At 16.3% G+C, this 26,161-nt stretch overlaps 6 protein-coding genes across 6 annotated transcripts, besides 70 other annotated features; 2 read left to right on the forward strand and 4 right to left on the reverse strand. All coding sequences in view use genetic code 6, as the record gives it.

Annotated features, from left to right (window-relative positions):
• Positions 1 to 96: 96 nt before the first annotated feature.
• Positions 97 to 140: a microsatellite.
• Positions 141 to 227: 87 nt separating this feature from the next.
• Positions 228 to 304: a microsatellite.
• A 113-nt stretch (positions 305 to 417) lies between these two features.
• Positions 418 to 500: a microsatellite.
• An 18-nt stretch (positions 501 to 518) lies between these two features.
• Positions 519 to 565: a microsatellite.
• Positions 550 to 578: a microsatellite.
• Positions 579 to 819: 241 nt separating this feature from the next.
• Positions 820 to 900: a microsatellite.
• A 1-nt stretch (position 901) lies between these two features.
• Positions 902 to 974: a microsatellite.
• Positions 908 to 961: a microsatellite.
• Positions 964 to 1,023: a microsatellite.
• On the reverse strand, positions 978 to 2,016 carry IMG5_083820 (inositol -triphosphate type 3, putative; the record flags this gene model as incomplete). Its single annotated transcript, XM_004036351.1, has 2 exons — positions 978 to 1,252; positions 1,680 to 2,016. The coding sequence occupies 2 exons, from the start codon at positions 2,014 to 2,016 to the stop codon at positions 978 to 980; spliced, it is 612 nt and encodes a 203-aa protein (XP_004036399.1).
• Positions 1,416 to 1,455: a microsatellite.
• Positions 1,484 to 1,534: a microsatellite.
• Positions 1,518 to 1,559: a microsatellite.
• Positions 2,017 to 2,871: 855 nt separating the features above from the next.
• Positions 2,872 to 2,928: a microsatellite.
• A 2,217-nt stretch (positions 2,929 to 5,145) lies between these two features.
• Positions 5,146 to 5,174: a microsatellite.
• Positions 5,175 to 6,680: 1,506 nt separating this feature from the next.
• Positions 6,681 to 6,800: a microsatellite.
• A 216-nt stretch (positions 6,801 to 7,016) lies between these two features.
• Positions 7,017 to 7,066: a microsatellite.
• Positions 7,067 to 7,915: 849 nt separating this feature from the next.
• Positions 7,916 to 7,988: a microsatellite.
• Positions 7,916 to 7,989: a microsatellite.
• Positions 7,990 to 9,973: 1,984 nt separating this feature from the next.
• Positions 9,974 to 10,023: a microsatellite.
• IMG5_083830 (ribosomal protein, putative) lies at positions 10,024 to 11,701 on the reverse strand (the record flags this gene model as incomplete). Its single annotated transcript, XM_004036352.1, has 3 exons — positions 10,024 to 10,358; positions 10,554 to 10,773; positions 11,690 to 11,701. The coding sequence occupies 3 exons, from the start codon at positions 11,699 to 11,701 to the stop codon at positions 10,123 to 10,125; spliced, it is 468 nt and encodes a 155-aa protein (XP_004036400.1). The 3' UTR covers positions 10,024 to 10,122.
• Positions 10,043 to 10,079: a microsatellite.
• Positions 10,481 to 10,542: a microsatellite.
• Positions 10,916 to 10,951: a microsatellite.
• Positions 11,275 to 11,328: a microsatellite.
• Positions 11,354 to 11,443: a microsatellite.
• Positions 11,405 to 11,443: a microsatellite.
• Positions 11,546 to 11,597: a microsatellite.
• Positions 11,702 to 11,787: 86 nt separating the features above from the next.
• Positions 11,788 to 11,836: a microsatellite.
• A 156-nt stretch (positions 11,837 to 11,992) lies between these two features.
• Positions 11,993 to 12,038: a microsatellite.
• Positions 12,003 to 12,066: a microsatellite.
• Positions 12,029 to 12,105: a microsatellite.
• A 50-nt stretch (positions 12,106 to 12,155) lies between these two features.
• IMG5_083840 (hypothetical protein) lies at positions 12,156 to 13,449 on the reverse strand (the record flags this gene model as incomplete). The annotated part of the gene is made up of 3 exons (XM_004036353.1): positions 12,156 to 12,388; positions 12,521 to 13,171; positions 13,215 to 13,449. 3 exons carry the CDS (start codon positions 13,447 to 13,449, stop codon positions 12,156 to 12,158), a joined length of 1,119 nt encoding a protein of 372 aa, XP_004036401.1.
• Positions 13,450 to 13,690: 241 nt separating this feature from the next.
• Positions 13,691 to 15,057, reverse strand: IMG5_083850 (major facilitator superfamily protein, putative; the record flags this gene model as incomplete). Its single annotated transcript, XM_004036354.1, has 2 exons — positions 13,691 to 14,492; positions 14,593 to 15,057. Coding segments are annotated over 2 exons (846 nt in total), but the record flags the coding sequence as incomplete, so codon positions are not given.
• A 7-nt stretch (positions 15,058 to 15,064) lies between these two features.
• Positions 15,065 to 15,148: a microsatellite.
• Positions 15,069 to 15,147: a microsatellite.
• Positions 15,081 to 15,162: a microsatellite.
• Positions 15,083 to 15,158: a microsatellite.
• Positions 15,099 to 15,144: a microsatellite.
• A 148-nt stretch (positions 15,163 to 15,310) lies between the features above and the next one.
• Positions 15,311 to 15,370: a microsatellite.
• Positions 15,371 to 16,131: 761 nt separating this feature from the next.
• Positions 16,132 to 16,189: a microsatellite.
• Positions 16,190 to 16,249: 60 nt separating this feature from the next.
• Positions 16,250 to 16,312: a microsatellite.
• A 95-nt stretch (positions 16,313 to 16,407) lies between these two features.
• Positions 16,408 to 16,463: a microsatellite.
• Positions 16,410 to 16,470: a microsatellite.
• Positions 16,471 to 16,503: 33 nt separating this feature from the next.
• Positions 16,504 to 16,552: a microsatellite.
• A 28-nt stretch (positions 16,553 to 16,580) lies between these two features.
• Positions 16,581 to 16,628: a microsatellite.
• Positions 16,629 to 18,210: 1,582 nt separating this feature from the next.
• Positions 18,211 to 18,300: a microsatellite.
• A 1,675-nt stretch (positions 18,301 to 19,975) lies between these two features.
• Positions 19,976 to 20,002: a microsatellite.
• A 186-nt stretch (positions 20,003 to 20,188) lies between these two features.
• Positions 20,189 to 20,245: a microsatellite.
• Positions 20,190 to 20,243: a microsatellite.
• A 174-nt stretch (positions 20,246 to 20,419) lies between the features above and the next one.
• Positions 20,420 to 20,455: a microsatellite.
• Positions 20,456 to 20,821: 366 nt separating this feature from the next.
• IMG5_083860 (hypothetical protein) lies at positions 20,822 to 22,420 on the forward strand (the record flags this gene model as incomplete). Its single annotated transcript, XM_004036355.1, has 5 exons — positions 20,822 to 20,924; positions 21,477 to 21,594; positions 21,647 to 22,089; positions 22,142 to 22,212; positions 22,415 to 22,420. 5 exons carry the CDS (start codon positions 20,822 to 20,824, stop codon positions 22,418 to 22,420), a joined length of 741 nt encoding a protein of 246 aa, XP_004036403.1.
• Positions 21,326 to 21,382: a microsatellite.
• Positions 21,342 to 21,402: a microsatellite.
• Positions 22,244 to 22,273: a microsatellite.
• Positions 22,268 to 22,305: a microsatellite.
• Positions 22,324 to 22,387: a microsatellite.
• Positions 22,330 to 22,413: a microsatellite.
• Positions 22,335 to 22,411: a microsatellite.
• Positions 22,335 to 22,413: a microsatellite.
• A 118-nt stretch (positions 22,421 to 22,538) lies between the features above and the next one.
• IMG5_083870 (hypothetical protein) lies at positions 22,539 to 23,007 on the forward strand (the record flags this gene model as incomplete). The annotated part of the gene is made up of 1 exon (XM_004036356.1): positions 22,539 to 23,007. A coding segment is annotated over one exon (468 nt), but the record flags the coding sequence as incomplete, so codon positions are not given.
• Positions 22,680 to 22,844: a microsatellite.
• Positions 22,736 to 22,817: a microsatellite.
• Positions 22,909 to 22,959: a microsatellite.
• A 758-nt stretch (positions 23,008 to 23,765) lies between the features above and the next one.
• Positions 23,766 to 23,805: a microsatellite.
• Positions 23,806 to 24,024: 219 nt separating this feature from the next.
• Positions 24,025 to 24,099: a microsatellite.
• Positions 24,031 to 24,099: a microsatellite.
• Positions 24,037 to 24,099: a microsatellite.
• Positions 24,078 to 24,122: a microsatellite.
• A 640-nt stretch (positions 24,123 to 24,762) lies between these two features.
• Positions 24,763 to 24,802: a microsatellite.
• Positions 24,803 to 24,811: 9 nt separating this feature from the next.
• Positions 24,812 to 24,865: a microsatellite.
• A 213-nt stretch (positions 24,866 to 25,078) lies between these two features.
• Positions 25,079 to 25,118: a microsatellite.
• Positions 25,119 to 25,592: 474 nt separating this feature from the next.
• Positions 25,593 to 25,645: a microsatellite.
• Positions 25,646 to 25,748: 103 nt separating this feature from the next.
• Positions 25,749 to 25,810: a microsatellite.
• Positions 25,760 to 25,800: a microsatellite.
• Positions 25,788 to 26,161: a microsatellite.

The raw sequence follows: 26,161 nt of genomic DNA on the forward strand, positions 1-26,161 counted from the left end.
ATATATATAAATATTATTTATATATCTATATTTTTACTTTTTTAAAGTAAAAAAAAAAATTCAATATGTAATATTTATTTTTTGTTATTGAATATTTAAATATTTTAATTTCAAAATTCTAAATATATTTATTTTAAAATAATTTTATTTTTATAATAAATAATTATATAGTAAAAATCAATTTAGATAAAATTAATAATTCTTATTTTTTTCTAAGTTTTCAATTAAAAATTTATATATTTTTTATTTTTTTGAGAATATTTAAAATTAATATTTTTTTATTTTTAAAAAATATATTAAAATTTAAAATAATAATTTCATGATAGTTATAATTTTTATAAAATGAAGTTTTTTATTTTTTGAAGTTAATTTTTTATTAAAAAAATAATTAATTGAATATATTATAGAAAATAAAAAATTTTATAAAAAAATATATTATATTCAAATGATTAATTTTTTTATTTTATAAATAAATATTTAATCTAAATTAATAAATTTTTATCAGATATATTGATTATAAAAGTAAGTAAAATTATAATAAAAATTAAGATAAATTTAAAATAAATAAATTAAAATAATTTATCATAATTATAAATAAAGATTTAAAATTTTGTTTTGATAACATATTTATGATAAAAATAATAAAAATAAATTTTGTAAATAAAATAGTTAAAAAAATATTTAAATAGTTTAAAAATATAAATTAAAAAACTTTAAATTAAAGAATAATTATATAAAAAATAATAATTATTTGAATAGATATAATATTAAGAAAAAGTATATTTATAGAAATATGTAAAATAATATAGAATAAAAAACTATATATATATATATATATATATATATATATATATATATATATATATATATATATATATATTATATGCATATATATGTATAAATAAGTTTAATTATATTTTTTTATATATATTAATTTATATATTTTTAGAAATATATAATTAAATTTATATTTTATTTCATTTTACATTTTTTTTATTTTAATTAATTTTATTTTATTTTATTGATTTACCTACAGGTATCCAGCTAATATCTTATACATTTATTTTTTCTTATACGTAAGTTTCAGTTCCATCATAATCTAGATTTTTTTTAAATTTAAGATGAATTATATAATATAAATAATTCCACATATTATGTTATTTCTAAATATGATTATTAAATTTAATACTTTAATTTTCAAATATATCTTTTTAAATATTGCATATAAAGCATCTATTTTTTTAATCCCAATCTATTTATTTATATTTTTTTTAATAATGATTATAATATTTAATAATAAAAAATTAAATCTTATTAAATATAAATATATAAAAACTTAAAAATAAATATCAATAATTTATTATTATTTATATAATATATAATTATATTTTATATTTAATTTTTTTAATAATATAAAATATTAAATAAAAATTAAATATTTAATAAATAATTAAAATAAAAAATTATATAAATTTAAAAATATTATAACGAAAATTTATAAATTTACTATAAATAAAATATATAATTTAATATATATATATACATTTATATATTTATATTTCTTTTTAATTTATAATTTTTGAATTATAAATATAAAAGTAATAATATGATTTTAATTATATATTAAATTTATATTTTCTTTATATTAAGCAATAAATTATATATATATTATTTATTACCATTAAATTTCTCTTTATCTCTTAATTCCGAAAAAGAATCAATAATAATTCCAAATACAACTTTAAGTAAAACCACAATAATAATAATAAAAAATGACAAATCAAATAAAAACCTCTATATATATTAATTCTATCCCCTACCAGGATAAAAAAATACATCACCAATACCACCTCCATTTCTTAGCCCCAAATCAAGAAATATAAGGAAGCAATCTTTTGCATTTTTGCATACTTAGAACTCTTCATTATCATTATATATAAGAGAATGTTATAATGGTGTAAAATAGGCTATCATAGAGTACACATAGATCACACATACACCTAATATAGATGTCATTATTAACTATAGGGCATTTAAAGTGATAGATTTAGTCACTGTTTATAGCGTAGAAGACCTTTATATTATATCTAATAGGAGAAAACCATAATATAAGTCGGAAAATATAATTCCAAATAGGGACAAGGTTATATAGGTGAAAAGATAGAGGAAACTTGTGGAAAGAAGTATTTTTTTTAAAAGGAAAATTTTTCGGGAAAATTTAGTGAATGCTTTTTGGAGGAATTTAATTGGAATTTTTTTTTAGCCTTTTTTATATTGGTTGCATTTTATGAGGATTTTCTTGTATTATAAAGGCATTTGGAATATAAACCACATTATAAATATGGAAATACTCAGTAGAATGTTAATTATTTGGAAAACATAGAAAATTGTTTTCTTTTTATTGAATAATATGCATAGGTTTATAAGGAAAACTACAAAAAGATTTATATTCTTTATGTAGGCAAGGTAGTTTAGGTTAAAATATAGACCCAGACCGTTTAAACGGAGAAATTAGAGCATTTCATCAAGAAAATACTGACTTTAGTTTAAAAATTATTTCAGTTTTTCGGTTTAATTAGACCTGTTTAGATGAGTTAAAAACTTATTCATGGAAACTTTACTTAAATAAGAGGTTAAGGGGGGCCTTCGGAAATATAGCTTCTATAAATGGTCTTAATGGTTAATTATTTCGATAGAAGATGTGTTGTTTTTGAGATATTTTAAAGATTTTTTCATGTTTTTGATTTCATCTGGAGATTTGGAACATTAGAGTATTTATTGTAGAATTAAATTGTATTTTTTCTTAAAGTTTTTGTCGTAAAATTAAATGTTTTTAATTAATATATAAGCTTCAAATGCTAAATAAATAAGTATATATAAAATATAAATTATATATATATATATATATATATATATATATATATTATACCTTGTTATATAAGCATATCAGCTTTTTAATATAATATACAATTATCTTTATCCTAATTATCGACTATAATTATATTAGAAGATTATTTTTTTACTAAAAAAGATTCGAATTAGAAATCATATGTTTACATATTATATACATTTTGATTATTTTTTTATAAAAAATTAAGTAGTCCTTCATGCATATTTCCTATTTATTTTATATGTTTTTTATAATTAAAATAAGAATTAAAAATCAATTCTAATAAAAGCTAAATGTCTATATATAGAGAAATTTTATTTATTACTATAAGGTTATTGTTTCCGTCAAATAGATTTCTAAAAAGGGCCAGTATTTTTTAATTAAACACGGCTTTTTATTATAAATCGTAGTCTATAAATTCATATTATTATTATTATTTGTTTATTTCGTACTATATATCTTCCAGATTTTCTAGTAAATTAGTATAACATAATTCTATTTGATTGTCAAAACAAGGCCCTTAAATAAACTCGATAAATAAATCTAGTATTTTAATGCCTAAAATAAGATTATTAGGGTGTACTATTTAAATGTATTTAGTAAAAATATAAGATAGTGTTTTAAGCATATTTATTGAAGTTTTTTTTTTTTAATTATTTGAATTTATTTGTTCTCTTAGGAAATTTTACATATCCGAAAAATGGTTTTCACAGGAAAGCCTTAATAACTCAAAAACATTTAAACAGGCATGAAATTTTAAAAGAATGACTTTTTAGTATTCTTAGTCTATATTATTATTAATATAAGTTCTTTTTTTTCGATTTAATTGAGTTTTTTAATAATCGAAAAATTAAAAAAAATTATTTTCAAGGAAATTCTTTAATTCAAGAAGAAATCGATTTTCCTTATCTAAAAGTAGTTATTAATAAAGGGATTTTTAAATGTCTTTGTTTCCTTCTTACATAAAGTCTATTAAGGACTTTATATATTCTTATTTCATTATTTAATTCTGTTCGACTATTATTATATTACAAAGGAAAGTTAGGAATCCCATACATATTAAGTCTTTTTGTATACCACTGTTTATTTCTAAGTCTTGTTAATAATTCGAGATTTTCCGGAGGATTTTTAACGAGTTTAAACGGGTTTTTATGTCTATGTTTTCAGAGGAAAGAATCGTTATTAAAGACTAGATTATGCTTCGGAATTATTCCTAGTCTTAGAGTTTTATATTTATTAGTAATGTTATTAATTAGTCAAGCTCTTTTTCGTGTTCTTGGGATATAAAATCTTCTAGGAATATGTTTGGGTGTTATATAGGAGGATTATTAGGTTTTTATTATTTATCGTTATTATTTTTATTGGAAAGATTTTAATAGGAGAAGAGTTTGCTTTTTAAGTTTTTAGAATTTTAGAGCTTTTATTGGGATTACATGTAAGTGATTTTCTTTTATTAACAGAACAAAACGGTATTATCAGAAGATAAAAAAGGCTGTACTGTGTTTTATTATAATTAAAACGTATTCATTAAAAAGTTATCGTTTATATTATTTTCTTAATGACTTTTTATATTTTAAAAAATATTATTTATATTTTAACAATAGTTTATCTATTATTATTAAGAATTAACCAAAGGTAAAATTTTTTTAATAAAAATTCTTAAACTTGGTATTATATTTTCTTGTATATAATTTTCATATAGATTAAAAAAAGTTCCAAAAATTAAATGTCTTTCAGTCCCAAATAGGCTTTTTCCTTCAAAAATATTCAATATATTAGATTTTATTTTTACTTGTTCATATATATTATTGTCTGTTTTTTAGCGCATTTTTTCATAAAAAAATAAGTCTTTTTGATATAATATTTTAATGAAGATTTTCATTAAAATTTCCATTTCAATTTGTTCGAAATTTTTGCATTTTAAATAGATTTCGCATAAAAAATTCAGTAATTCAGCTCTTAACGGAATGGCCCATTCCATTTATTTTAACAGATTATAAATATCTTAAAGGGAAAATAAACATCGTATTTATCCATTTATATAAGAGTGGGTATTTTTAGCCAATTGAGTAAAAAAATTCAAATAAACATGCAATAAAATAGTCTCTTAAGGGTAATTTATAATCGTTTCTTTAGCCAAATCTTGTATTTAATATAAGTTAGAGTACTATATGAGATTTAAGACAATTAAAGTGTTAATTTACAATGAGAAGGTGTCAAAAAAGTTATCTTTTTGCAGAATTTTATAGATAAAAATTTAATTTTGGTTGATTTAATTTTGGTTAATGACAAAGAGATTTTTAAAAAATTTCAAGAAATAAATTGAGAATTAAATATTATTTTTTTTTTTGAAAAAAATCTAAAATAATTAATTTAAGAATTTTTTTTCTGAAATAGTCAAAGAAAGCAATATTTCATAGTTATTTTTATATAATTATTCAAGAAAAATAAAAACGAAATTTTAATTTGAAAAAAAAATGGTTTCCTCGAGAAGTTTTTAGACTAAAATAGCAAAAAAAGACGTTTTTAAGACTTTATCTTTGTTTTTCTAATTAAATAGTATATAATAAATCAATAATAATAAACAATTTTTAATAATATCATCAAAAATTAGACTATTTTCTGTAAAAATCTAGTTATTATTTACAAAAATATATAAAAGTTCCAATATTAATTCATCAAAATGCATATTTTATAGTATTTTTTAATTCTAAAGGAGTATTTGGGTGTCTATGAAATATTAATCGAGTATATTATATGTATTGGAGTGTTTTTATTCGACTTTTTAGATATTTTTTTTCTTAAAAGAAGTAGAATTTGTAGTCGATTTTTTTAAAAGAATATCTAAATTGTCAAAAATACGTATATCTTAATTTTATTTTTCTACGAATTATAATTAGGAGTAAAAAACTTAATTATTATCATTATTAATATTCGGCTTTTTTGAAAAAAATATTTTAGTTCTGATTTTATTATTATCTTAATATTATTCTTCGTTATTCTCGTCAGAATTCAACTCCACGAGATCATCAGGGGGATATTCAGTCATTAAAAAGTCTATAAGTTCATTTAAACAATTAAAAATTATTTCTAGGGTTTAATTATTGTATTTTATGCCGATTTATTATTATATATCGATTAATCCAAATTATATTGAACATTGGATTAAAAATAATTTCTGGAAAGTAAGGTAATTGAAATCGTCTATTATTGTAAGGTTATTTATAGTGTTAAAGAAAGAATGGGAGGTAGAGAATTATTTATATAAAAGATTAAATAAAGAGGCTTTTATCTATATGTTTTCACATATTAACATTTGGATGAGAATATATATCTGTTTTATGTCTTTTTTTTATATTGTTATATATAGTATTCGAATATGTTTTCTTGTTTTCTTTTTACGGAATTTAATGTTTTCCGAAATATTTATTGTATTTTACTTTTTGGAATAAAGTCTGGAGTTAATCTTCAAGCTTTAAGTCTTCGAAAAAATCTAGGCTATTTATTATTATTAGAATCCAGTTTTCAACTTAATGGGGTATTTTAAGGCCATTTATATGTAATTAAAGGTTCTATTATGAATCCAATAATAAATAATTTTATAAATTTTAAGTATTAAAGTAAGAAAATATAATTTTGAAAATATTAAAAAAGTTCTTTTATAAGAAAAAGATCTCGTCGTTGTAATATAATTAGTGTTTTAATAAATAATTACACATAAAAAATATAGAGGTAGAAAATTCATTATATAGTAAAAAAAAATCATAGGCCTAAAGTGGTTTGTTAAAGAATATAATATATATATAGATATATAAATAAAGTAATTTATAAATTTGTATATATATATATATATATATATATATATATATATATATATATATATATATATATATTCTTTATATATATATATGTAATTTACTTTATTATTATTAGAACATTCTCTTTCTTATATGTTTATTTATTCAAAGAAATTTTCTATTATTTTTTTTAGATTAATTTATTATTAATTTTAATATGGAAAATTAGAATTTTTTTTATCTGATTATTCTTAATGTCTTTTATATATTTTGGTTAGTGTATTTTTACTCTAAGAGTTATATAATGACATTTTTTATTCGTTTCTAAATATATTTTATTAATATGATTATATTTATTATTATTATTAATTTTATTAATCATTATTTATTTGGATAGATGTCTGAAAATATTTTCGTTTATTTAGATTAAATTTAGTCTAGAACATATTGTAAAATTCATTATCTTAAAAATAGTCAGTGTTTTTAAATTATATTTAAGATGGAATCTATTTACGGATACAATATTTAAAGTCGTTTATTAAATAGGCGTCTTTAAATAAATTAATAAATATCCCTTTAAATTAAAACGACAATTTTTAATTATTTATGGCATTCATGCATAATTTAAAGTCGTAAATTTCCTTTATTTATTCAATAATTTATGGGTTCGCATATTTACATAGTTCTGCGGCTAAATTAATTGTTTATTGTATATAAAAGTACAATTATTAATTATTCTATTAGAAAAAATTATCTATAATATGATAATTAAAAAATATCTATTTTTATTTTTATCAATATATATAAATATAATATTAAAATAATTAACGTTTTAATTATCAAATTTTAATGGAAAGAAAACTTTTTATTTATTTTCTTTAAGTAAAACATCTATTATATAATTTTCCTAATTCTTAGTCCTTTTAGGATTAAATAAGCAATGTACATATAGTAAATTTAAGGCATTTACATTTAAATCGTCTAAATTTATATAAGAAACTATATCAGATATATCATCTATTTCATATAATATATGTAAATCAGTTATTTTAAATAAATAAGAAATTAAATCTGTAAATTGAAAATCTTGAAAAACATTTAAATCTAAAATTATTTTTTTAAACATTTAGTACCAAGAAATAACGTAAATAGAATTTATGTAATTATTAAGTATACATTTTTATAAAAAGCAAATTATAATATCAATTAGATATTTAATTTCATTCTTTATAATATATAAATTAATATATGTATATATATATAAAAATAATATATATTTATAATATATATATATATATATATTATCAATTATTACATTTATATTTGATTCATAAATATATTACTAATAATACATTTATTATAAAATTTCTATCATATAATCTAATACAGAACATTCTCTTATAATATGTTATTTTTCTTTATTTGGTATACAATCGTTTTATATAATTTCCTGTTATTAAATATTTTCTTAATAGCTATTACACATCCATAGACCTAATATATTAATGGATCTACTTGCTTTTTAGATAATTTTACTGAAATTCTTTTATTTATATTTGAAATATTTAAGTAATTCTAAAATCGCTTTTACTAATGAGTTTATTGTATTAAATTCCTAAATTATCTATATATTAACAATTTCAAATGAAAAATAATCACCTTCATCATTATTTTGTGGAAAAACCTAATATAGATTTCTTTATAAAGGTTTAATTATTTAAAAATAGTCATAAAAAAGTTCTTTATTTATATCTGTGTTTTTATTTTTGGTTTAGAAATAATTTTCTGAGTTTAATTTTATAAAATTTTGAGTCTATATATCTTTAAGTGTAAAAAAAGTGTTTTTTTTTAATTGTAAATTTTACTTTTCTCCTAAAATTGCCAATAATTAAAATTAATTAAATTCTGGACTTTTTTCTAAAAAATTAGATTGCGGTGTATATTCTTATTTAATAGATTATGAAAGTATATTAATTCTATTATAATTTATTTTATTTTAAGAAGAATAGATAACATTATTAATTTTTGAGGGAGAATTCATAATAGAAACCTCACTTTTTTTTCTATCTTAACAAAAATCTATTTTTTCTTTTGTTAAATTTTCTTATTATTAATATAATTTATTTTCCTCATTTTCCAGTTAAATAGATGACAAAAGTTATTTTACATTATTATTGTTTACATTTTATATACTAGTTATATTTTATTTAGTATTATTTACGATTTAAAATGAGTCTTTTTCGGCTAAATAGGCTCCATTTTAATTAAAAAATAGATATTTTCCACTTAATAAATGTCTTAATATGAAAAAAAGTTGTGAATTTTAACTAAAAAGACAGTTTTTTCCAAATTGATTATTTTTAATAGGTAAAATTTAGAAAACATCTAAAAGACTTTATTAATTTGAAATTTTGGAAGAAATATTTATAAAAACGTCTTAAAAGTCTTTTTCGGAGAAGAAATTTCCTACAAAAGACTGTTTTTTAACTAAAAATTAATTTTTAGTCTTATAAAATCACCAAAATGTATATTTGGAGTGTTTTCTTATTAATTCTATTTAAAAAAAATGCCTTAAAATGATAAAAAAGGAGGACTTTTTGATTAATGTCCAAGTTTTTCAAAGGAAAATTTTTAAACTGTATTTTTCTAAATGGGAAAAGGTTAAAAAAAAGAATGGAATTTTACATTTTCGAAATAAAAAAAATCATCTTCATAAGCTATTTTTTCACCGTCTTTTTTATAATTCTATAAAGGATTTATTTTTATCAAAAAATGAGTTGAAGTAGATGGATTACTGGTCAATTTGGTATAAAAAATGCTTGAAGAGCTATTATTATGGCTGTTTTCTTTAGAAGCCTTTAAAAATGAGTTACTATAGGTATGATAAAGCATTATTTCGGAACCTATGGTAATGTATTTGCCAAAATATTCCATTTTTCGGTTAAAATTTATGTATTTTTCAGTCTCTTGACGTTTTTTTAAGGCTTCTAATTTCAAAAGGAGGTCTTTATGAGGAAGATTTTATGGATTTCATAGAAGTTTTTGGTATTTTTTTAAGCTTCGAAATAAAAATTAGGGTATGTTTGAAAAACACATTTACTTATTTAAGAATAATCAATAATTTCAGCCTAAGGTTAAATAATATAAGTATGTTCTTCACATATACTGCGGGCATTTAAGTATTTAAAAGGCTATGTATAAGTTCTTATTAATATGCAATCTCCATAACATACATAATGAGGTTTTTTGATTTTAAAGAGAGTTTTTTTAAATCATATTATAGATTTATATATAAAATAATAATATATATATATATATATGAATATATAAAATATAATTTTATTTAAATATTATTACATATAATAATTAAATACACATATAAAAATAAAATAACAAATATTCCTTCTTCTTCTTCTTTCTTTTATTTTTTTTTATTCATAATCTTCTACCTCTTTTACCACCTTCTCTTCTTGTAGAATCTGTAGGTATAGGTGTTACGTCTTCTATTCTTCCGATTCTCATACCAAAACGAGCTAATGCTCTTAAGGCTGACTAAGCTCCAGGTCCTGGTTGTTTAGTATCTACTCCACCTCTGGCTCTTAATTTAATATGAAGAGCGTTTATTTTTAATTCTTTGCATCTATTTACTACATCTAAAGCAGCTTACATAGCTATTTTTTTTAGTATTTTTTGTTATATATATAATTGTTTTATTTATTGTTTTTTTATATATATATTTTATTATTATTATTATTATTATAAAAAAGTAAAGTAATTCATTTTTTTTTTTTTTAAAAAAAAAAAAAAAAAAATTTAAAATAATTAAAAAAAAAAAAAAAAAAAATTTAAATTAATAATATATATACCGGCATATGGAGATGATTCTTCCCTATCAGCTTTTACTTTCATACCACCAGTTACACGGACTAAAGTCTCTCTTCCAGAAAGATCGGTTACGTGAATAAATGTATCATTCCATGTTGCTAATATATGACATACTCCGAATACTAATTCGTTTTCGGATATGTTTGGGGGACCATATGAAATTACTTCTTTTGGGGCTGCTTCTTTTTTGGCTTTGGGAGGCTTTTTTTATTTTATGTTTAAAGTCTTGTTTTTAGTTTTTTACCATTTTTATTTGACTTTCTTTTCTTCTTTTTTTGATTTTTTTTTTTGTAAAGAAATTAATTTTATATCTTAATTTTTTTTATATTTTTTAAAAAAATAATTTAGTTTTTTTTTTTTTTTAGTTTTTTGTTATTTTAAAAAGTTCATTAATTATTTATTTATTATAAGAATTTTCTTAAGTAATTTATTAATAAAAGTATATTATTTTCATTTTAAATATAATTAATTTAATTATGGAATTCTATATAATGTTGTTCTTTTAGCTATATGATTATGTTTAAAGAAATTTATATATATATAATTTTCACTTATATAGCTATATAAATGAATTATTTAAGAATCTAATATAATTATATTGTGATTTATTTATTTTATTTTTTTAAAGCAATTAAGAAAAAAATTTAAATCAATTTTATATTATATATTAAATTTAATAAAAAATATTATAGCTTATTCTTAATTTATTAAAAAATATTTATTATATTTATTACAAAAATTTATAATCTATTTATTGTATTTCTATAATAAAAAAAATGAAATATATAAAATTATATTTAAGAATATTATATAAATTTAATTAAAAATATATATAAATATTGAAATAATATATAAAAATAAATATAAAAATTATTAAATTTTTGTTTTATTTAATATTTTTTGTATTAGCATTATTATATTAAAAAGATAAGTTTTTAATAATTATTTGTTTTAAAATTATATAAGGTTAATAATATATATATATATATAATATATATATTATATATATATATATTTATATATATTTAAATTTAATTTTTAATTTTATATTTTATATTTTTTTTAATTATATAAATGTTTTTTTTTATATTTTAAATATTGAAAATATATATTTTACTTTAAATATCATTAATAATATAAATAATTTCAATATATATTTAAATATAAAAATTATTTTATAAAAATATATGATTAATTATAAAATAATGTATATTTTAATTTATTTTTATATATATATTATTTATTTTTATATATCTAATTTATTATTAATACAAAATCATTTTTTTTTAATTTATTAATATTTTAATTTTTTTATTTATTCTATTTTGAATACAATTTTAAAATATATTATTTAAAGTAATTTTTTCAATTAAATAATTGAATATTAAAATAAAATAATAAATTTCATATAATCTATTATTATATATTAAATAAATACATATATATTTAAAAAAAAATATATATATATCTTATAAAATATAAATATATATATATATTTTTACATATGTATATATATACATATAAATATATATACTTATATAATTAAATTTTTGTTTAATGTAAATATTTATATATTAATATTTTCATTTTTTTTTCTTTTTCCCTCCTTTTCTTTTTTTTTTTCCACCACCTCCTAATTTCCATTCTTAATATTCTATTTATATTAATTTTATTGCATTATCTAATCTAATTTAATTAAGTTCGTCTTATTATTTCTATTAAGCTTCTAATATTTCTTATCTATCTCTTTCATCTTTTTATTCTCTTTCTTCTTAATCTCTTTATCTTAATTTTTCTAATTCTTCAACATCTCTATCTATATATAATAATAAAAAACATCTTATTAAAATAAAATAAATTATATATATAATAATATAAATATTTTTATATAAGGATTTACATATAAATATATTTAATATATTTTTTAATATATTTATTATATTCATACCTTTCTATTTCCTTAATTCTTCTATTTAGTCTTCTAGTTATTATTTTTTAGTATTTAAAAGCCTATCCCATTCTTCATTTTGTTATCTAATTTTTTCTTCTTTAGAAATTAAAAATTCTCTCAATTCCGCATATACTAAATTCTCCGTTTCTATTTTATTATGCATATTTTTAATTTAATCCTTTAATAATTTTTAATCCCATTCATACATTCTATCTAATGTACCTTCTTAAGCCTTAGTTTCTTTTTCTCTATATTAATTTTTAATAAATGCTCTATTTCTTTTGTATAATAGTCTTTCTTTTAAATGCTAAATTTTTAAATTAGTCTCTTTTTATTCATTATCATATTCTTTGTTTTCCTCTTATATTTCTTTACATAATTTTTTTATTTCTTAATATAATTCCTTTTCTCTAAAAATTAATTTCCTTAATTTATCTTAATCTTCCAGTTCCTAAGTGGTTAGGTTTTAGAATTTATTCATAGTATTATTTTAAACCATTAATATAAGGTTTTCTATTACTTCCATAAATTTTTAGCGATCTCTTTATACTTTTAAGGCATCGTTTTCTAAATTGGGGTTTTCTTTAAACAAACGGCATAATTTTTTAGTACTTTCCTTTAATTTCTAAGCTACATCCACTATTTTTACTAACAAAAATATATATATATATTTATTTAATAGTATTTATACCTTAAGTCTCGTTTAGTTTTTGCTTGTTTTATATACCAGTTAATGATGTACGAAGATTTACTAATTCCGCATATGAGTTTTCTAGGTTTTTTTATTTTTTTAGTAATTTAGATATCTCGTAACCAGCAAGTTCAGATGATAAATCGTCTTATGGTAATATTGAATGAAGAAAAGCTAAATTTTCGGACGAGTCTTCTAATATGATTGTTAGTTTATGTGTGTCTATTGGATTCATATATATATATGTTTAATGAAAGAATATATTTTTCTTTCTTTCTTTTTTATTTAAAAAAAAAAAAAAATTATATTTAAAAATAATTTTATTAATATATATTTATATTATTTTATTTTAAAATATATAATCATATAAGTTTTTTTTTTTTTTTTTTCAGTTTTCAATTTATTTTTAAACATCTTCAGTATTTTAAAAAGAATAATTTATATTATTTTTTTAAAAAATATCTTTAATTTCATTAAAAACCATAGGTATTTAAAATATGACAGATACAAAAGCTAAAACCATGAAAATCATAAAAGTCTACTCATCTTCAAATAAGGGAATAATAATATTAAGTACAGCCGCAGATAAAGATCCCATACCTTCTATTAGAGAAGAAATAGTTGAAATAGCACTTTTTTATTATTTTAAAGCCGGTTATTTAGCCAATTCTATTGAAATTGCCGCGCTTATAATATTATAAGGTCCTCCAAGAAACACTCCTATGAAAAAGACAATTAAATAATAATATACTGGAGATTCACCCATTAAAAAGTATCTGACTATAGCCATTAATATTCCAGATAAAATTAATTAAGGGAACATACATAGTGCTCTTTTACCTAGTCTATCACTTATATAACCAGTAAAAACACCACCTAGAAACGAGCCGATATCATTCATAGATGATATTGTGTATGAATATTAGTCCATACCTTAGTTTTGTAGATAGTTAGGAAGCCAAAATAATAAGCCGTAAGAAGCGCTTTTTAAACAGGCATAGCTTATTGCATATAAAGGAACACCGGGTACTAACCAAGCCGTAAAATAGTTTATTTTTTGATGTTTTGGTTTAATACTTCTGAATTGTTACTTTAATCTGTATTTTGTACTACTTTTTCATATATGTTGGATTTTTCGGGATATGGCTGTAAAAATAATAATACTAAAATGCCCATTAATAATAAAAATAAAGAAGAAATTAAAAGACAATACTCCCAACCCCATTTATATATATCTATAGTTAATTAACCTATTAGTTATCCGATAATATTTCCAATCTATTTAAATGTAAATATATATATATAGGTAGAAATATAAATATATATATACATTAATATATAAAATATATTATTTTTTAAATATATGTGTATTTCTTACGTTCGAATTTGCTGACCATATACCCATCATTAAACCTCTGTTTCCTTTACCAAACCAGTTTCCCATCGTAGATAATAAACCGGGCCAAGCTGTACTTTAAAATATACCGTTTAGGGACATAAATATAAGGAATAAGGCTTCGTTTGGAAAATTAGAGATGCCAATTAATGAATCTAGTGATAAAAATATAGAGGATAATATCATTCCTATAGATAAGTAATATATTAAATTTATTCTATCGCCTAAACTTCCTCCTATTTTTAAAGACATGGCATAGGAAAATAAAAAACAAAAGTCCATCCAGCCTAAAAAAGACTTAGAACATTGAATTTTATGTTAAAAATTTCCCTTTGAAACTGACCAGGCTGTACGGGTGGAATGCACGGCAGAATAACATAAAAATGTGAATATAAAAACGAAAATTTAATTGGCTTTTAAGGATTATTAGGATAAACACTTCATTTTATTAATTTTTTTTTTTGTTCTTATGTTTTGTTTTGTTTTATTTTGTTTTTTTGCTTTGTTTTTTTTTGTTTTTTTTGCTTTGTTTTTGTTTGGTTTTTTTTTTTTTAAAAAAAAATAAAATATTTTAATTTAATATCTATGTATTTTTTTTTTAATAAAATGTAAATATTTTATTTTTACATTTTTTTTATTTTTTGTTAGAAATACTTATATATACATATTTATGTAAAAAAAGTTTATGTTTGGTTTTTTGTTTTATTAAATATATATCAATTATATATTGTTTTTAATAAATATATAATCAAATATTATTTAAACAAAAAAATTCTATAATGAATAATATAATGATAAAAATTAATAAAATAAAGAGAACATTATCGAATTTAACTAATAATATATTGAAGATAATTAATTATAAGTATATAATATTATATATTTAATAGAAAAGATATAATTAAAATGTTAAATTTATTCATTTAGATAAAAAAAGTTTAATATTATATATAAAGAAACTTATATAGGACAATATTTAAATTTTTAGTATCAAAATTACCCAATATAGTGAATGTAAATTAGATTTAGACAATATCCCCCACTCATGAGAAAATATAATGTCTACTTTATCTCTCGGGATACTTAAAGAATATATTAGGTAATATGAATAAAAAAAATGACAATAGATATCTTTTAATACTATTTCAGGCCAAAAGTAAGCTTTTAGGAGGTTTAAAAATATATATGGATTACCTTATTAAAATGATAAATAGAAATGAGTATTATAATTGTATATTAAATTTTGGTAAATATATCTTTATAATATAAGATAAAGACACTTTTTTATAGAAAAACCTTAAAAAAAAAAAGTATATACTTTATATAGTGTAAATACTCTAGATATGATTTAAGAAGTTAAAATTTGAAGTTTTTAAAAAATATGGATATAATAATATATATAATAAATATATGCGTATATATAAAAGTATTAACTATAATTAATATTTATAATAATAAAATAAATATAAATTATAAATATTTTTAAGGTTTTTTAATTATACAATTAATAGATTACAAATTATATATAAATAAATAAATATATAAATATAAATTTAAAAAAAAATATAATTATATAATTATATCTATTTAATTATTATATTATTATATATTTATCTATAATAAATACAAGCAATTAATTTTTTATTTTTAGTAAAAATTATTATTATATTAGTTTTATTTTCATTAAATATTAAAATTATATACATTATACTCTATAATTTAAATAACTAATAATTTATATTATATTAATGTTTTTTTATATTTATATAGTTCTTTAAATTTATATTAATATTTTCATTTTATTTATTTAGTTAATTATATTATTTTTTATTTATAAATTAATTACATTATTTATATTATTAATAATGTAAATAATTATATATGTATATATCTTTATATTTAAAATAAAATATAAATATAATAAATTTTATTTAAAATAAATAAAGATATTTAATATATAAAAGAATTTGAATTTATTATTTAAAAATTTATTATATTTAAAATTATTTATATTTAAAGTTAAATAAAAATAAAATTAAAATATATATAATTATATATAAAATTTATTCTTATAAAATTAAACAAAATGGATATTTAAATTTAAACAAGTGTAAAGAATCAAATATATATAACTAAAATATATATATTAAGTGTATAATCTATATTAAATATATAAAAATAAAAAAATCAGCATAAATATAGAAATTTTATTTTATTTTTGTTTATATTGTATAATTTTTATTTTTAAAATTATTTGTATATATATTCATTAATATATAAAATATTTCATAAATTTATTTATTAATGTTTGATAAATATATATTATAATATTTTTATTTTTTAATATCTTTAAAAATATTTATTTATATATATATTTAATTTTATATTAATATTAAATTATAAAATTATCTAAAATACTTTTATTTATAATACATAATTTTTAAATTTTTAAAAACAATTATATTATTTTTATTGTATTAGTAATTATTTGATTATATATTTTTTATTACTTTGTTCTGTCTTATATTTAAAAAATATTACATTTTAACTATAATAATAGTGTTTTTTATTTAAATTTTTTTTGAACTTAGAAAATCAAAATAGTTCCATTATTTTTTCGAATGAATTTCATAATAATTATATATAAATAATTATTTTTTAATATAATACATTCTGAATATTGCTAATTAGTTTTTATTTTGTATTGTTATTATACATTCTTTATTTTAAACTAAATAGAAAAAGAAAAAGTCATTCTCTATTTTAATATTGTTATTTATAAAGATTTTAAATTAAGAAAATGTTATATTTATTATAAAACTAATATTTGGATTTTTCGAATCTAAAATATAATATATATAAGTTCTAATTTTTATATAAAGTAATGTTAAATAACTTTTTTTAATAGTTAATATAAAAATATTTATTAACAAAATATAATTTAAATATATGTTTTATTTTTATTAAAATATTTACTTTTGAATATAAATTTATTAAGAAAAATATAAAGTTTTAATCATTTAAACTGATATATAATTATAGATTTTATAAAATTTCAGATATAAATTTAATAGTTATAACCTATTATATATTTGATATAATTAAAATTATAATTTAATTCTTTATATTTTAGTAATATATCGTTTCTTAAAAATATGTAATAAAATAAAAAATTATAAATGATTTAAATTTAATAATTATTAATATTTATATTAAATTAAATAAAAATATTAATAATTATTTTTCATTAACTATCTAGTTTTTTTATAAAAAAGTTAATACTTATTAACATTATACAGTTTATGGATCTCCCTCTGGATAATTATTTAATAATATTCTATAAGCTTATATTCCATAATCTACTGCTTCTTTTAATTTATTTATTTTTTACATCATAATCATTAAATTAAACATAGTCTATCCATTATTAATATGGTCTTATCCTAGTAATTATTATTCAATTTTAAGAGCTTTTTATAAATAATCAATACCATTTTAAAAATCTCCTTGTTAGTACAGTATTATACCAATATTATTATATATAGGAGAGACTAAAATAAAGTTAATAATATAATAATTATAAAATAAAAAAAAACAAACAAAAAATAAAAAATTATATAATATAAATATAAAAAATATATAAAATATATATTAATATTTAAATAAAAAAAATAAAAAATTAATAATATATTATTTTATATAAATACATAATTCTAAATTATCTTTATAATATAAATTCAATTTTTTTTCTGATTCATAAAATAATTAAAGTGCTTTTTAATTATCTCCTTTTCCTCTATAAGCTTCTGCTAAATTATTTATAGTTTCTATAGCTATTTAAAATATATATATATATATATTTTTTTTTAAATACATTCTTTTTCTAATTATTTATCAATTTTAATTTTTAAACTTTTTTGCAAAAAAGATATTGAATTATCAAAATCATATTTTAAAATTAAAACTGTACCTAAATTATGCATCGAATGTGATACTAATAGAAAAAAAGGTTTACAAATGTAAAAAAAATAAATGTTTTTATAGAAAAATGCTATATGTATATAAATATATACTATTAATATCATCTTTATCATATAAATATTTATCAATTTCATATGCTTTTTAAAAATATTCTGTAGCTTTATTTATATTTTAAATAGATTTAAATGTTTGACCAAGTAATTATAATTATTATGAAACTAATTAAAAATATTTTTATTTTAAAATCTTTAGTAATATATAAATAAATTTATTTTTTTATTAATATTTATAATTTCTTTATTTTTAATAAATAAATATTATAATAATTATATTTGATAAATATATCTATTAATTTATAAATATTTTTATAATATTACTTAATTAATCGTTTTAATTTTATATGTTTTTTTAAAGAAATTCTAAAATTATTGTTTATACATCAATTTATATTTTTTTTTATTTATTATTTTTATAAATACTTACAAATTCATTTATTTCCTAAATATCTTTTTTTTTTATTTGTTTGAACATATATAAAAAATATAATGTTACATTCTTTTATAAATTAATTTAATTAATTTTCGTTTATTTGATATATTTCATTTAAATAATTTTTAAATTCTATAATTCTTTCCTATTATATACAAGAAAAAGATATTTATTTAATTAAATTCAATTTATTGATTTTTTCTAATTAATCCTTATATTTATCATAAAACTCTAAAAGAATATTTAAAGAAGTTTCTATTTAATTAATTAAAACATAAATTTATGAAAATTCAATAACCTCTTCAATATTATTAACATATTTATTATTTTCTATTGATTAAATATTTTCTATTATTTTTTAATTTTCTTAATCTTTCAAATCTTCTAAACAAATATTAACTTCGTCTATATTATTTTAGAGTAAAGAGTTAATTAATTTTTAATATATATCATTTTAATCAAATGGAAACTCTTCATTTAATTAATCAATAGTCCATTAATTTATTTAAAAAAGCACTTAAGCTAATTAAAAAAAATTGTTATTAAGATTATTAAATTCTGTCACATTATTATTTTAAAAATTCTAGAAAAATTATTTTTTTAAGCAATCTTCTCTTGAAATAAATACATTATTTTTGTCAGTTAAAAAATCACAAGAAATAATCTAAAATGTATTTTCATTTTTAAAAAAACCAATATTATCTATAGAAATATTATTTAGGTATAATTAATGATTTTAATGTAAATTTATAACTAATTCAGTTAAATTTATAAAAAGCTCCTTTTTTAAAATATTTTAGTTTTTAGAATTAAATATTAACTCCTTTAGTGTATAATCATATGATTATTTAAAAATTAAAAGATATTTTTATTAACAAATATAGAACTATTTTTCTATTTAGGATATTTATTTAGGATATTTTTCATTTAAATATATTTATAATATAATATTTTATAAAATTTCGTTTATTTTAGTTTTTTCGAAAGGGAAAATTAACATTTATTAATATTATTTATTTTCGATTAAATAAATATCGTGTAAATTTTGTAAAGGAAATATGTTTTTTTTTAAAGGTTTTTTATTATTTTTAAATTTTTTAAGTCTTCGTAAAATTCTTCTTTTATTTTTATTTAAAAATTCTCTTTTTCTATTTCTATTAAAATTTAGTTTTTTTCAAGTTTTATTTTAACTTTTTCATTTTCGAACATTTTTATTTGATTATTAAAAATTAAATATTATTAAATTTTTTCTATATAAGAACAATAAAATTTATCATTTTTTAAATTAATTTTTAATTTTAAAATTTCGCTTAATTTATCTTATGGAATTTAGGATAAAATAATATATAAGTTTATATAATATATTAATGTTTATTTTTATAATTCTTATTTATATTCTTTTGTTTCTATTTTTTAATTGATTTATTCTATTTTTATATTATAAATTATAATTAGATTTGATTTTAGGCTTTTATGCTTTTAAATATGTTTAGTATTTATTCGGATATTCGCTTTATATTATTTATATCATCGTCTTTTAGTTTATTTTTTAACCAAGGTTTTATCATTTTTTTTTTTATAAATTATTATTACTTTATTATATTATATTAAAAAATAAAAGATATAAAAAATAATATATTTTTTTTTGAAAAAAAGAAAAAATAAAATAAATACTTTTATAAAAAAATAATAAATAACTCAAAATTTTTTAAGGAGGAAAATAAAAAAAATACATAAAAAAATGTCTGATTTTAAATCTATGAGTACCAGAGTATTACAAAAAATACATTAATAGAATAATATAATAATAAAAGGAAAAAATAGGTACAACAACAAGAAGATTAGTAAAATATTTTTATGAAAATAGAAAGAAAATTTTAAAATTTAATAAAGTAATAAAAAAAATTATAATATAAAATAAAATAAATCAAAAAAAGATATATGAGGATGTATATCCATTTCTTTCTGATTCCAAAAAACTCATTGATCTATTATTTATATTAGATGGAATTGGAATATTAACACGAATTTCTAAATAAGCATTTATATTTACAGGATTAAAGGGTATGAGAAACCGTATATTGGATTACGTCAAAAGGAAAACTTAGAAATAAGGAAATTATAAAGAAATTTATTTATTTTGCGATGAAATAGTCATTAAAGATAAAAAATAATATTTAAAATAAAGTATTTATTTAGGTTTATTTTTTTAGGAAATATTTTGCAGTTTGGCAATATAATAGAGTAAAAAAAGATATAATTATATATATATAAATATATAAATATATAATTATATATATATTTATATATATAAATATATATTTAAAGACTAATATTTAATTTATATTTATATAATCAATTATATTTTTACATAATTTTTTTTTATTTATATAAAGGTAAATCTTTATAAAGATAATAAGTAGAATTGATAGTTGAAAATTATAGAGAAATTATGTAAAAATCTCTTTTAAATGATTTAAATAATATTTTAACTACTTTATGCTTAGGCGAAAGGTATATATAAATATTTTATTTATTTTTACATTTATTAAATATAAATACTAAGAAATGAATCTACAGAAACCATAACATATACAGGACCTGAACTTGTAAATGTAAAGAAAATATAAGTTGATAATTTCAAGAATTTTTCAAACGAAAATATGAGGAGTGCACTTTTAGACGTCGAGAAGAAAAATGAAATATATTTTTCTTATTTAACAAAGGAAATAGATGAGAAAAAAATAAAAAAACAATCTCTTAATCAAATTTAGGCTCTTTAAAAAGCTTTATAAATATAAATTTTTGATTAAAATAATTAAGAAATAAACGATATTAGTAATTTAAAATAAAATGATTAATTCATAAATATCTAAGAAGTCCCAAAATCGCATATTTCTTATTTTCCGAAAGTATCTTTTGCTTTAATAAAAGGAAGAACATGGTAATATTATATGTAAAAACTATAAATAATAATAGGAAGATCTATTGTTAATAATACAGAAGGAAGTTAAAACATATAAATATAAATAAATATATAAATATATATATATATTTATAGAAAAAAATAATGCTTATTGGTAAGTAGATTTAGAAGTAGGAGATTCGAAAAGAATATCCCGATAACATGCTGTTATTTTATATAATTTTGAAAATTAAACGTAAAAAAATAAAAAAAAATAAAAAAAAATAATATATATATATATTAAATAATATAAATATATAAATATATTTATTAAAATATATACTATTTTTATAATTCATATAATTTTTATATTTATAAAATTAATATATTTTATATAATTATTTAATTTATACAATTAATATAATTTAGATTTGAAATTAAATGCCTATCTAAAAAATTTAATATTAAAGTAGATAATAACATATATTCGAATTAAGATTAGGCCATCTAACTAAAAAGTAAATCGTTAATTACTGTTGGAAATGAACATTTTTATTTTACCTTCTTTGGATTAAGATTAATTGTAAAAAATGTAAAAAAATGTAGATATAAATTTGAATGTAAAAAAAAATCATGTTAAATAAGAAAAATTAACAGAAGACGTATAAGAAGATAATCAAGAAGAAAACTAAGGAGAAGTTGAAAATTAAGAAGAAGAAGATGAAAACTAAGATGAAAATGAATAAAATTAAGATGAAGAAGATGAAAATATAGATGAAGAAGATGAAAACATAGATGAAGAAGATGATAATATAGATGAAGAAGATGAAGATATAGAAGGAGATGATTAAAATATAGAAAGAGAAGATGATGATGATGATAATTAAGATGACGAAGATGATGAAAACGGTTCATTAATTGATGAAGATGATTAATAAGAAGAAGATGATGAAGAAGAAGATGGATATTAATAAAAAAAGAAATTTAAATCTAATAATTATAGTGAAAGTTAAGATTAATGATATTTCGCTTATTTTATTTTATTTTTATAAAAAAAAAAGAAAGGAAAAAATATTTTTCTATATATATAATTTATTAATATATAAAAAAAAAATATTTTAAATAAAATTTAAATAAAAATATATGTATATTAATAAAATGAAAAACTAAAAATACTTATATATATATATATAAAATAAAAATAATATAATATTATTAAATTAAATAAAAAAAATGTTTTCCGAAAAAATACATTATTTAAAACACCAAATAAAGCCTCAAAAAAATACGAAAAAAGTTCATAAGAATTTTTATAAATAAATGAATAATAAATTATATCTCCTGTAAAGCTAATATAAAAAAGTTCTGAGTAAGAACTAAATTATTAATATAAAAAAAAAATATAGATAATACTATATGTTCTTAGGCTAATAATTAAAAATACAATAAACTATTCTAGAATAATAGCAAATAATTAAAAAAATGTTCTAATTAAATAAATAATTAATTAAGCTAATATAATAGTCCAAATTACAAAAAGTCAAACTTTTAAAATGGAACTAGTATATTAAATAGTACTGGAAAATTATTTTAAAATAATAAATATTAATATAAAAAAAAATCATCTATCTATTCTGAAATGTCCTAGAATGAATTAGAAAAAGATCACTAGTATTAAATTATTTAAAAAAGGAAAAATCACTCAGTTATTTATAGAACTTTTAATAGTCTTCAGTAGTTTGAATGGAATGAATTAGAAAGTCCGTGTGAATAAAAAAATTAATAAAAAGAAGAATAATAATAATAATAAGAAGAAAATATAGAAAATTTAGAAGAATTTCCGTATTTATAAAATATAACTGATAATAATTTTAAATAAAAAAATAAAAATGCAAACAAAATAATAAAAAAAATATAAAGTGAGAACTATAATAATTAAGATTATGAAAAAAATATATAAAATATTTAATAAAAATTAAAATAAAATATTAATATAGAAAATATTTTTAATAAACAAATAAGTAAATAATAGAATATAGAATATGAATAATAATAATAGTAAAAATAATTAATATAATAATAATAATAAAATTAATAATTAGAAGAATAATAATTTTTAGAAGAACTATAATAATTATTATAATAAGGTTAATAAGAAAAAATTAATGAAAACGAAGAAATCGATTATTAATATACCGAAGGAGATTATAAATACGATTAATAAATTTTTAAATTTTTGAATGTCAATTAAGACTTTGAAAATATTCTAGAATAATAAAAAACAGTATAAGATAATTAAATTGAAAAAGTGTAAGATACAATTGAAGAAGAACTAAAAGAAAATAATATTTAAGAAGAAAAAAACTATTTAGAAATAAAAAAAATTAAGATATATAAAATAAGAACTAAGAAGAAATATAAATAATATATGAATAAAAAGAAAATAAAATTCCATATAATTAATTCGAAGAAAAATAGTAAAATAATATTCTTGAAGAAATTATATAAATATAAGGAAATTAAAATAATTAATATAGTAATATAGAAAATATTGATAATATAATAAAAACCGAAAATAAAGATAAAAATTAGAATGATTTTGTAGATATTAAATCTCAAGTTTTAGAAACTTCTAAGCAATTAAAAGTAGAATTGTAAAATTTATAGTTTTTTTTGGGACAAGTATAAGAAAATATTAATTTGTTGAAAATAAATAAAGGAATAGAAAATTAATAAGTTATAGGAAATTTTTAAATTGAATTCCCTAATTTAAATATATAACAAAATAATTAAATAGGATAATAAAATAATTAAATAAATTATGATTAATAATAATAATAATAATAATAATAATATTAATAATAATAATAATAATAATAAAATTTTTAATTTTCATAAATTCATTTTTAAAATCCATTTAAGTATTAATAATAATAAAGTATTTAATTAAAAGAAGAATTATTTAATTAATAATAAAAAGAAACACAAATTATTTATTAATAAGGACTAGCATAAAGCTAATAATAATAAGAAATATAGAATATATGTTTATAATAATAAAATTAATAAACTTTTTAATAATAATTATTATAATAATAAAAATAAAATATAAGTTAATAATAATAAAATATAAAAAACATTTGTTAAGAAGAAGAATATAAATTTATTTAAAAAAAGAAATTTTTAATATTAGTTAAACATAATAGGACTAATGTAATATTAAATAATAAGAAGGACATAATTAAATAAATATCTAATAACTAGTATAAAACTTAAATTAAACCAAGAAATAAATTAATTATTTAAAAAGAACTGCAATTGATTAAATTAAAAATGAAATTCCTCCTTTAGATTTTTCTTAAATTGATATTTTAGTTTTAAATATTAAAAATTAAATTTCTTTAAATGAAATAAATTTTAAATAAGATTAAAATATTGAATAAAAACTGTATAATTTAGAAGAATTTTTGTAATAAGTATAAGAAAATTTAATTTAAAAAAATAATAAAAAAAGAAATTAAATTCGAATTTGAAATAGTTGATTAATTATTGAAAAGTTTAAACTATGAGATTCTTATTTTTTATAAAAAATTAAACTTAAATATAAATAATTAAGAAAATTAAATGATAATATAAGAAAGTTAATAGGATAATGAAGAATTAATTAAAAAAAATAAGAAAATGATAATTATAGATAATAATGAATAAGTTAATGAAAATTTGTAGTAAAATAATTATAAATTATAAGAAAATGAGAAAATCTTAATTTAAAAATAATAATATTAATAATAATAATATTAATAATAATAATAATAATAAGAATAAGAATAAGAATAAGAATAAGAATAAGAATAAGAATAAGAATAAGAATAAGAATAAGAATAAGAATAAGAATAAGAATAAGAATAAGAATAAGAATAAGAATAAGAATAAGAATAAGAATAAGAATAAGAATAAGAATAAGAATAAGAATAAGAATAAGAATAAGAATAAGAATAAGAATAAGAATAAGAATAAGAATAAGAATAAGAATAAGAATAAGAATAAGAATAAGAATAAGAATAAGAATAAGAATAAGAATAAGAATAAGAATAAGAATAAGAATAAGAATAAGAATAAGAATAAGAATAAGAATAAGAATAAGAATAAGAATAAGAATAAGATAAGAATAAGAAT

This window comes from Ichthyophthirius multifiliis (assembly GCF_000220395.1).
Source record: "Ichthyophthirius multifiliis unplaced genomic scaffold scaff_1120509250592, whole genome shotgun sequence".
In the NCBI taxonomy this organism is placed as follows: domain Eukaryota; phylum Ciliophora; class Oligohymenophorea; order Hymenostomatida; genus Ichthyophthirius; species Ichthyophthirius multifiliis.